This window comes from Trichosurus vulpecula, chromosome 3 (assembly GCF_011100635.1).
Source record: "Trichosurus vulpecula isolate mTriVul1 chromosome 3, mTriVul1.pri, whole genome shotgun sequence".
NCBI lineage: Eukaryota > Metazoa > Chordata > Mammalia > Diprotodontia > Phalangeridae > Trichosurus > Trichosurus vulpecula.
Genome location: NC_050575.1, coordinates 140861656 through 140873710, shown reverse-complemented (window position 1 = coordinate 140873710; position 12055 = coordinate 140861656). Strand labels below are relative to the sequence as shown.

The window sequence follows — 12055 nt, the reverse complement described above, 5'->3', positions numbered from 1 at the left end:
TACCCTATCCCAGGGCCATACCATATTAATGCCCAATTTAGTGAAGACAACCTAATTGGCTTCAGACTCAAAAGATGGATGGCAACAGGGGCATTTAAAAGAAAAATTATTGATGCCTTTTTATTTTTTCACATTATAGGCATTTCTTCATAACTAAGCCTACTGACCAACACTCTTCCCCCCTGCCCCCCATTTCAAAGAATAAGAGACAAAACCCAATCAATTCAGCAACTCTATATGTAGCACTTTTTATCCATAAAACCCCATTTCTCTTTATTTGAAGTTATTGTGTATATTTTTCTCCTAGTTCTGCTTACCTCATTCTTCATCAGGTCATGTGATTTGTTCTTTTTGTCTTTAAGTTTTTCATATTTATTTTTAGAAATTTTTATTCTATTTGTTACAGTTTAGCCATTTGCTAACAAATAAGCACTTACTTTATTTAGAGGATTTTATTTTTTTGCTGCCACAGAAACATTACTGTGAATATTTTGTTACATGTGGAGCCCTTTGGTTTGTGTGTGTGTGTGTGTACTTACATATATACACATACATACACACATATATGCATACCAAGGAGTGAAATCATAGGTTATGAGTAGTAACTTTCTAGAATACTCTTTTCAGTATACCATGCTGTCTTTGGGTGGGGCTCCTCAAGTGAAAACTCAGAAAGAAATCAGCTTAGAAAGGTGACTTACAAGTCTAAGAAGATAATAGAGAGAAAGAACTTTAAGTATAATTTCTATTATTATTTTTAGATTTCTATTTAATAGAGTATCCAAACCAAAAGATGTTTTAGGATAGTAACATTAACAGTGCATAACAAGACTGTAAAATGAAAGATAGTACTTTAACTTTTAGCAAGTAGTTTTGTAAGTTTGATTTTATATCAACTGGAAATATCCAATATTTACCTGGTAGCTTAGGTTAAATTTGATTCTCATTTTCTTCAAAGTCTTGATTTAGTTAAAGAAAAGCAAAGAAGATTAAGATAACTTTAAACAAAGTGTCATCTCCTCAGAAACTGATAGAACTTAGTTGAAAGAAAGCCATGTTCAAATTGATATAATCATACTACTTATACTAGTTTTAGAGGACTTTCTATTTTATAAAAAATATTGGAGGGTCACTATAATGCTCTTCTAAAGGTTCTGTGCTATAGGGCTGGCTCATCTATCAAACTACCTATTAATAAGGTCTTTGGTACTTAAGTAATGATATTTATTTGGATTGGTTCCAAAATTGATTTAAATGAATATTGTTATAGGCGCATTTCTTTGGAAAAATTCTCTTTCTTTTGAACCTTTGTAACCAGTTGAGATCTTCCTATGCTATTTGATTCCTCTGGATATTGTGTTTAACAAAATGAGACTTGAAAAATAATTAGGAAGTCTGGGGGGAAAAGTATAGTTACTAATGTAATTTTTTTCCTTCCTGGTTACCTTTTGTTTAGCTAAAGTTATATCTTAATTCCACAGGAAAGCATAGAACTACTCATAGACCTCATTCAAAACCAAAAACTTCAGATGTTTTTGAAGCAGATTTTACAGATGACCCAAAATCTGAGGGTAGTTTCCTCAGTGAGAAGGAACTGTGGGCTCGACTCGATGAACTAGAAAGACAAGAAGACCTTTTGGGAGAACTTGATAAGTATGTAGAGGCAAATTTTGCCTCAAAATGATACTCTTGCCATCTTTACTTAGAATATAGACCATGTATGACATAGTGGTATTCCATATGTTTTGTAGAAATTTTTTTCATACAGCATTGAACAATTTCTCTTTGAATTTTAAGATTAACTGCTTTGAATATAAGTTTGCTACTATAACATGTTTAACTGTGCTTTCTTTCAGTCAAAATTTCTGTTTAATTAGCAGACTACTAGTAATCTGGTCAGGTGTTTATATATGAGAAACTTTACTAAGTGGCTGTTTAAAGCACACATTAGCACCCACTTAGAATTGTCAAAGTGCTAAATGAAGTCTTTTACCACGGAGGCTCCTACTTTATTTTGCTTAAGTGATGGAGTATATGCAGTAATTAGTTTCTTTGAAAAATAGGACACAATCCACGCGAGGTAGGGATTTTTTATAAGTCATCCAGGAGTTTTAGTTCATGTGTTCTTGGGCATTTTTCATTAATTGATAATATAGTTTTAAAAAATCCTTTTGGTATGAGGGTTCTCAACCTTATGTCTTTGGGTTCCTTGAACTTGAATGGGAGAAAAATGACATCTTTATTTTCATTCACTTTGTTTTTATATTTTATATTTATTCACTATTTTCACTAATATTCAAAATTTGGTGTTACATTTGTCCATCTGTAGTGTGTATATTTCTCATCTGTCTAAGATGAGGACAGTATTAGCCTTACTATTTAAAATGTGCACTTAATGAACCAACAGCTATTTAAATTGTGATTGAACACCAGTAATGCCCAATACATGATATTTTTCTAGCTCTTAATGATTTTTTTTCTTTTAGTAATTTTTTTCAATTAACAAATATCTTTTTTTCTCTCCCTACCCCAACCTCTTGGGGAAACAAAAGAAAAAGAAAACCCTTGTGTGAAATATGCATAGCTAAGTGTAAAAGATTCCCACATTGGCCATGTCCCAAAACATATCTTATTCTGCAACCTGAGGCCATCACCTCTCTTTCAGGAGGTGGGTATCTTGTTTCACCATAGGCTCCTCTGTAATCATGGCTGGTCGTTGAGTTGACCAGAGAGATTAGGTCTTGTAAAGTTGTTTGTTTTTACTGTGTTGTTTTTATTGATAATCCTGATAATTGGTCATTTACAGTGTTGATGTTATTGGTTTTCCTGGTTCTCCACGTTATCAGATCATACATGTTTTTCCAGATTTTTCTGAAACCATCTCTTTCATCATTTCTTATAGCATGTTAAATCCATTACATTCATATACCATAATTTGTCCAACCATTCCCTTAGGGAGTTGATGGGCACACTCTTTGTTTCCAGTTCTTGGCCATGATAAAAAAGAACTGCTATTAATATTTTTGTACATATGGTCCCTTTTCCTTTTTCTTTGTTTTCTTGAGTACCTAGTAGTATCAGTGGGTGAGATGGTATACAAAGTTTAGTGATTCGTTAGTCATAACCCCAAATTGCTTTTTCATACTAGTCCAGTTCTTAATCTCTAGAAGAATGAAGCATTTGGCCACTGATAAGCAGAAAATGATACATAGAATTTTAAGGTTTAACCTATTAAAAACAACCCTCTAAAGTGTGTATGTATGTAGTTAACTTTAAATACATTTAAAATATACTTTTGTTATTAATTTTACTATATATTTTTATTATTAAATTATGTATATATTTTAATCATTTTTTTCTTTTTTCTACAGAAAATCTGATACTTTGTTTGTAAATGGAGATGATATAACCTCTTCTGAAGAGGAGAAGGAAGATCAAAAGACAGATGTGACTGTGAAACATAGAGCAGACTCACCTACTCAGGGCAGTTTTCAAAAGGATATTACAGATTCAAAGTTACTTAATGGTCAAGTGAATGGTTCAAGTTCTTACAGTGATGATGATGATGGTGATGGTGATGATGATGATGATGATGGTGTCTTAGCAATTGGAGATAGTTGTGTACCAACTATATATTTTTCTCATACAGTTGAACCTAAGAGGGTTTGTATACTTTACTTATTGTCAGTGTAGAATATTAATTATATAATTTGTAATTTTATTTGTATTTACAGATATAATTTCTTTATACAGTTTAGAGTTCTAAAACAAGAAGACTAGTTTTTCTCATTTAGCACAAAAATAGTTTGGTTTGATTGGTTTATTGGGTCCATTATCTCCAACTAAACATGGGTTTATGTGGACTTAAAGAGGCGTAAGACCTCTAGAGGTAACAATGCTCTCTCTGTAAAGAGGGTATACCAAAGATGTCAGAGATAGTCCTATAAGGTAGTTGTATTGATGAATTTAGAAAATTGCAAGAGTCTCCCTTAATTGTACTTAGTTAAACTAATTTTATTACTTGATGTATAAAAATGAATCAATGTGATTAGCACATACTGGAAAATTTTATGAAGCTAATGTTTCCCCTCCGAGTTGGAAATAAATGGATGCGTCTGGTAAACCTCTATTTTAATTTTAAAGTTTTCAAGTTAGGAGGAACCCTAGGAATTATTGAGTTCAACTTACTTCAAAGGTATGCCATCTTAGACCCAGAGTAGGAGCATGACTTGCCTGAGGTCACACGTATATTTCATTGCAGACCTGGGGCTTGAAAGCAGGTTACCTATTTCCCAAGTCTAGTGTACTTTGTTAGGTCAGAGCATCTGTAAGCATTGTCATAACCAAACATAAACTAGTGAAGTATGTCTGGAAACCATTTGAGCTTTTGGATTTGTTTTCTATATTTCCAAATAAAACATGAAATGATGATCCATTTGCTTTGCTTATGTTCTTAAGGTAGCAAATCCAGTAATTTTACAAGGTGTGTCCCCTATACTTGTAGGATCCATTTCCTAAGTTCGAGAGTCTGAAGTAAAACAATATAATTATACTAAATCTATGCAAAGGATTTGAATGTGGATTGATTAGAAAAACAAATTTTGAATTTACATTCATGTAGCCTTTCTAGTCTTAACTCCACCTCTCCTTGTTTCCTAGTATTAAAATTAGGCAGGGAACGGCTTGATTAGTAAGTAGTTATTGATTTATAGTGTACTATATAAATCCAGAATAGGATTATGAGATTAACAATCTGTTAATCTTAAATTCTTCCTGACCAGACCCTAATACTTTGAAATGTAAAATTCTGTTATATAAACTCTGGAGTTTTAGTAATTGAATTATTTGTCACAGCTTGTATTTTTTCATGCATTAAACCTGATAATATTCTGATTGAATATTTCTTTTGATCAGTGAGTTCCTTTTCCTGTCTTCCCCATTTTGAAATTCATGAATTTTGAAGCCATGAATTTGTACAGAAAGTAATGGTATGATGTTAAATGTTAAACTTAAAAGCTCAAGCATTACAGCTTTTATGTAATAATAAATTAATTGGAAATTAAGCTCATGGAGTGATTAAAGAATACATCTATTTATTTTAGGGATATGGTATATGTCTCAAAACCTTTTTTACTATGGTAGTGATTTTTTTGACCCCTTGTGCTAAAGTACATGAATTTTATGCAGTGTCAGAAGATATTAATTGACATTGCTGCTGTTATGATTATTTAGTTTGCCGTAGTGTACTGCATTTTACAAACTCCTCTCTTGCCTTGGGTTTCCGTATAGATTTCAATTTATACTGTTATTTTTTATTTTGTTTTCGTGTGTGTGTGTGTGTGTGTGTGTGTGTGTGTGTGTGTGTGTGTGTTTAGGTACGAATAAATACTGGAAAAAATACTACTTTAAAATTTAGTGAAAAGAAAGAAGAAGCCAAACGTAAACGGAAGAATAGCAATGGTAACAGCAGCCACTCTATTCCAGAACTACCCAATATCAGAACTCCTGCTGATGTTTATAGGTACGTGATTTATAGTTAAAGGACTAATTTCCCTTCCTTGTTTTATTGTAGTTGTGCTTATAACAGGAAAAGTGGGGTGCATGTTATTACATGGAGCTACCTGTGTAATCGCCGGAACGATAAGGCACTCTTGTGGGTTTAGCCTAGCATTCTGGAAGGTTCCTGAAGGAGCTGGTGATTTGCCAGAGCCTCTAATCAGAGGCGTCTGCAGAGTGTTGTATGGGCTCTTTCTCACTTTGGTGATAACTTTTGTAAACATTCTCAGTTGATGTAGTGAATGAATCTTGTATCTAGGCTTGAGAAAATGTTTTGTGATTTTGATGAGACTGGATGATTGCTTTTTGACCATAACTTAGATATATATGGCATAATTATTTGTTACCTTTTTACATAGTTGAAGTTGATTGTAGTTAATTCCTCCAGTTTGTTTATTGGGCTGTTTAGGAAGCAGTGTGGTGCTGTAGATTGAGTTATGGGAGTTAGAGCCTGCCAGACCTGTGTTCAAACCCCACCTCTGATACTTGCTAAAACCCTGTAATCTTGGGGAAATCACTTATTTCCATGTCTCCTTCTGTAAAATGGGGATAATGCCCCAAAATATGTACCTCATTGTTTGAAGGCTAAAAAAAAACTCTAGAAGTTTAAAAAAATAAGAAAAGGATTTTATTTTGATCTTTATGATTTGTGTTTATAAAATGGTGAAGATTGTCAGATGTCTTGTATTATCTAAAATGTCTAAAGTTGTTACACATGAAGCTGTTGCCATTTGCAATACATTTATAAAGTATGCCATTTTGTGTTGATAGAAATTATGCCTTTTCAAAACAATGAAATACATATTTTGAGATAGCATAATTACTGTGATATTTGTAAAGTTTCAGATGAACCATAATTGCAGAAATTACTGGATTTTAAAAGTTGGACTAGCAAATTCAAATTAATTGTTTGAAATACTAGGATTTTTAAAAAAATTTGTCATGAGATTCTTAAGTAGGTTAAAGTGTGTATTTTCTCTTCTGTTATAGAGTCTTTGTTGATGTTGTGAATGGCGAATACGTCCCTCGTAAATCAATTTTGAAGTCTCGGAGCAGAGAGAATAGTGTTTGCAGTGACACCAGTGAAAGCAGTGCTGCTGAGCTTGAGGACCGGCGAGGAGTGATGAGAAGCCTCAGTCATGATGAAGCTGCCTGCACTGATGCTGGTGAAAGCACTTTGGATGAGCAAGAAAATCAACAGAAAAAACTGTTACCCCTTTCAGGAAAACTTGAGGTATTACTTTCTAACACTTGATTGGTTATGCAGGGTCCTTATATAAAATCATCAGCATGTTTATTAGGTAAGGAGACTCTAAATTGGTATTGTCCCTGTTTTTCAGGAAAAGATGATTTACTTGCCCTGATTTGCAGTGTCAGTTCTTGGACTGAATGAAAGGCTTATCTTAGAACTCAGTCTTGATAGACCTCCCTCTTTTGTGTATGGTGGTGTGAATTCTCATTCTCCAAATCTTATTCAATTTAACTTTTTTGGGGGAAGAAAATTTATAATTTTTTTTTAATGTTTATGACTCTTTAAACCTTGCACTTACATCCTCATTAGTCATTATCCATTGGATGTGGCATTGCTTAAACTCCCTTTTGAGAGAAGATTTTTCTTTTTTAAAGCTGTAGTCATAGGGCCTACATTTTTCTTGACTTTTTTTGGTAGTACTGTATAAAAATGGAATAGTTTAAAAATGCCATGTAAAAAGAGTTCAGAACTAAGTGAATTTCTTCTGTATTCTGTCTTTATTTATTCATTCATTCATTTATTTTGAGGAGGAAGGCAGGGCAGTTGGGGTTAAAGGACTTGCCCAAGGTCACACAGCTAGTAAATGTGTCAAGTGTGTGAAGCCGGATTTGAACTCAGGTCCCTCCTGACTCCAGGGCCCGTGCTCTACTCACTGTGCCACCTAGCTGCCCCTGTATTGTGAATTATACCTTACAATATTTGAAAATTTGAAGTAAGTAGAAGTAGAATTTTGTAAAGGTACTTACACATGAAAGTTGTTTTAAATTCATTAGTTCAAGGATTTTGGCAATGTCATTTCCTTTTTCTGGGTTCAGTTTTCTTGTCACTGTAGGGGAAGGGAATTGAACTAAGTGCTAAAAATATCTTTAGATGTCTGAGTCTACAATTATACCAAATGTCTTCAGCATGTTGCATGTTATTTTTGTTGTTGAAAAAGTTTTAATTGCTAATAAAACATATATATATATGTACATATGTATATATATCTTTATACACATATATACATTATTTTTTCTTCATAGATTGTAGTTACTTGAGGCTAGTTCTTTCACTTAACATTAACTCAAGAGTACTTGGATCTCTAATCTAATATTTCAGACAGTATTTCTTCTGATGGTACAGGTCACAACTTGTCATGTTCTCCCATAATTTTACTACTGGGAGTCTTCCTCAATTTCTCTTGACATTTTGAGTATATCATTTAGAGTAAAGCAACTGTCAATAAATTATGCGTTTACCCTTTTTATATGACCTGCCCCTGGTTTTTGTTTTTGATCGCTCATTTCTGTGATGACGTCTTTTATTCCAGTTCTACTCGTAGTTGCTTGTTTGTAACGTATGACGGTCTGTTTATACTCACCATATTCCTCTCTATTGCCCTCTGGGTAATATTCATTTTTAATGCTTTAGAGTAGTTAATGTTTTAAAACTTTCAGCCATACAGTAGTATTTATAGGATATTGGCATTAAAGAAATAGATCTTTGTTTTTGGGAATAGTTTGAGGTCATTAAAAAAACTTTGTGGTTTCCCAAAGACTGTCTTATCTAGCCCACTCTTCTCATCTTCAGTTCTGGGCCAAATTCATCCATTTGTATAGTTTGTCCAGTATATTTATATATGTATGTTGCAATGTGTGTGTCTTTGTGCATTAGTATGTATGCATACAATGCGTATTTTTATCTACACTAATAGATGAACACTTTATTAGGCTGTATTTAAAATTTCAATTTAAAAATGTGTGGAAGAAGAGACTCTAAAAGACCTTTTTACCTAGGGATTTTCTTTTTCCCTAGACACATAGGAAAATCACTGAACTTAGATTTGACATTCCGTACTATCCAGCAACCGACCTGTATTGAGTAGTCTTAGTTGCCTGAGGTCACTGAAAGGTTGTATTATTTTACTTGCCTATATATGTTCACACTGTATGTCAGAGATAGGACTTGAATCCATGTATGTCAACATTTGTCTCTAACACACTTGCACGCATGCATCCATCCATACGTACATACCTGTATATGTATATCACACATTTACATGAGAATAGATCTGTATTCTTCCACTAATATGCTCTTCTGAGGACTTATTTTGCCTGTGAGGTTCTTTCGGGTTGTGTTAGTGGAGTTGGTATGCCCTACTAAACTACATATTGATTCTGAAAAGAATTCTGATACTCAAGGACCAGTCTAGCTAAGTGTAGAGGCCTTACCCTCAGAGGGTTGGCTATCAGATGACAAATGTTTTTGGCCACCACACTCACGAAGATTCTACCTAGGTGTAGGAGGGGCTCCAATTTTCCTGACACTTAATAGATTCTTTAAATATTGAAGTATGTTTTTCTGTCTGCTTTCATAAAATTCACATTTATGTGTGTTTCTTGTATCTAGGTACTACTGTGCATTGGGTGACTGTTACATTCAGTATTTAAGAGAATTACATAAGGAATGTTTTTAAATGCATGGTCCACCTGTGCTTTAGATAGTACTGTAACAAGTTAGGGCCTCTAAGGAATTGGAAAGCAGCATTTACTTATTCTGTTTTGCAAAACTCAAAAAAATCAAAACTTTTGAAGTAGTTCGTAATTTTTGGGATAGCACTAAAATCAGGAACTTGTTTAAATTTTATTCGTATTAGCTTTGCTTTTCGTGTGGAGCTGTTATAGTTGGTAGTGTTAAGGGCAGGTAGGTGATACAGGGTTATAAGGTTGGGCCTGGAGTCAGTAAGACCAGAGTTCAAATTCAGCCTCAGACATTTACTAACTGTGTGACCTTGGGCAAGTAACCAAACCTTTGTTTCCCTCTTCAGTTTCTTTAACTGCAAAGTGGGCGTGACATCCTACTCCGAGGGTTGTCGTGAGAATCAAATGAAAATCAGTGCCTGGCAATTAGTAGGAATTATATAAATTCTCATTGTTGTTGTTAATTATTATTATTATTAGTAATAGTAGCAGCGGCAGTAGTAGTAGGTGGCCCCATGTACGTATAAAATTCAACACTGAAAGAGTTCTTTCATGATTCTGGCAGATATTTTGAAAGTAAGTTTTCATTATCTTTTTAATGTGGAATTTTGCCATTTCTCAAAAGTTTTTATTATAATAAATAGGTTCTTGCTCATATTGAGAAATAGCTTCTGGTTAAATGAAGGCCATAAAAAGTAAGAGTATGTTTTGAGAACTTTCCACAAAGTAGCCCTAGACTTCCTTTGAGGTGTTGCTTCTTATATATATTCTGTATTTGGCTTAAGTAATTTTTCTCACCTTTGGTTGAAAAGGAAACAAAACTTGTGGTTTGGCAACTTTTATAAGAATTCAGCTAGAGAAGTCTAAGTTACTAAGTTATAAAATATTTTTTTTGAAACATTGGATATTTTTCAAAAATAGATTTTTGTACTACAAGATGAAGCTTCATTTTGTGTATGTGTGTGTTAATGTTAAATTGTGAGTAATCTCTGTTTTGTAAAAGGCAATTTATAGTTAAGGATAATGTTTAAACATAATGTTTTTAAGGATACACAGAACTTGTTCAAATAATTCTATTTTAAGCTTAATTAAAATTTTGACTATATATATTAAATTGCCCTTGATTTTTTTTTTAAAGGTAGTTCTTTTGATTAAAATAATTAATTTGATTGAAGTAATATGGACCTTAGGGACACAGCACATTTGCATTTTGTTGTTTCATCTTGGTTTTTCCCCCCTTGTAGGCTTTTTCTGGAACTGTAATAGAAAAGGAACTTTTATCTCCTGTAATACCACACCCAGGCACTGTGCATCCTGCATTACCAACCATACCTGAGCGAAAAGAAGTTTTGTCAGAAGTATCAGAAGAAACTACAAAAAGGATTTCAAAATTCAAAGCTGCCAGATTGCAACAGAGAAACTAGGCCTGCCTAGAAAATGGAAATTTGCATCTTAAAGCACAGTTTTGCAATTTGTTATGAATGTCACTTACATGTAGTTAGGAGTATTGCATCCTATGTTATTTTGGCAGCAAGTTCTTTTTGCCTCTTTATCAGTGGTATTTAAAAAGATTAAAAATAAATGTTTGAATACTTGAATATTCACTTTATTTTGTTAATTTCTCTGTATGCTGTCAGTACCTTTGTCTGTGTTTGCTTCATGATGCAGTAGCAGCATTTGGAATTATTTTTCAAAGAATACTATTCACATGCATTGTTTTTGTGTTTCAACCTAAGTACAGGCAGTTTTGTACCAGCTGTGATGTTCTGCATACCATATGGACCATTTTAAAGAAACTTTAAAAAATTTCAAATGGATTCGACAATTATATTTCATTACTTGCTTTAGCATTTTAAAGACAGTTTTGTATCTACATTGTTGTAGGTTTTGCAAATAGGTGGCTGTTTCAAAATTTGTTTCTTTTCCCCTTCTAGTAATTTCTCTTATAATGTAACAATCTTTGAGGCAGAAAAACTGTTTACATACTCTAGAGGGAAGTTTCTTTGATGGGAAAAATGGTATTTTGTAAAGTAGAATTTTTCAAGTAAAAAAATTATGAAATCTTTGGTCTCTCTTTATTTTGCAACTTGTGGCTAAATATTGAAGCCCTATTATTCACATATCCACTATATATAAAATACAGTGTCTACTCAAAGTTCTTACAGTTCCATAGTGATTTTTCTTCCCTGATGCATGTAATTTCTAATAACTGTTAATTGGGGGTTATATATTGGGAAAGAGAAGAATTCACTAAAGGCCTAAAGATATTCTCTTGAAGGAATTCTCGTGGTCTGATATTCTAAACATTTTCCTTCTCTGAGGTTACTTTTCTAGTAGTGAATAACTGGAGTAAAATATTTACTTTTAACATAGCTATCTACAATGAACAGAAATTTATTTTAAATGTATTGAAAATTACATTGCAAGTGTTAATCATTAGCTTGATGCAGGCTAAAATGTGGCTTTTTATAAAGCATGCTGCATTAGTACTAAAATAAGTCATCAATGCCAGTCCACCCTCTATTCATGACTAAATATTTAAAGGAGGTTATATATAGCTTCTTTAATGAATTCTTGGCTAAACAAAATGAAATTATGTCCTAGAAAAGTAGAAGCTATTTTGTAACCAGAACAGTGCAAACTGTAGAATAGTTTTGTGAATATTTATTTTAAATAATACAGGATTGAGATCTAATGCTGGTAGACATGGGTAAATCAGAGCAGGAGCCTACTCTTAGTGATTTTCCCTTTAAAAAAAAAAACTCAGACATTTGTCCTTGAGTAGTTT

The 12055-nt window shown here is 33.1% G+C and overlaps 1 protein-coding gene across 1 annotated transcript in view; it reads left to right on the top strand.

Moving 5' to 3' along the window:
- Positions 1-11330, top strand: part of URI1 (URI1 prefoldin like chaperone) — a 69296-nt gene extending 57966 nt beyond the window's left edge. Inside the window, exons 7-11 of the mRNA XM_036751642.1 lie at positions 1482-1653; positions 3372-3663; positions 5376-5521; positions 6547-6790; positions 10512-11330. Of these exons, the coding sequence (XP_036607537.1) occupies positions 1482-1653; positions 3372-3663; positions 5376-5521; positions 6547-6790; positions 10512-10691 (1034 nt within the window). The 3' untranslated portion in view covers positions 10692-11330. The remainder of the gene's footprint in view (positions 1-1481; positions 1654-3371; positions 3664-5375; positions 5522-6546; positions 6791-10511) is intronic.
- The last annotated feature ends 725 nt before the right edge of the window (positions 11331-12055 follow it).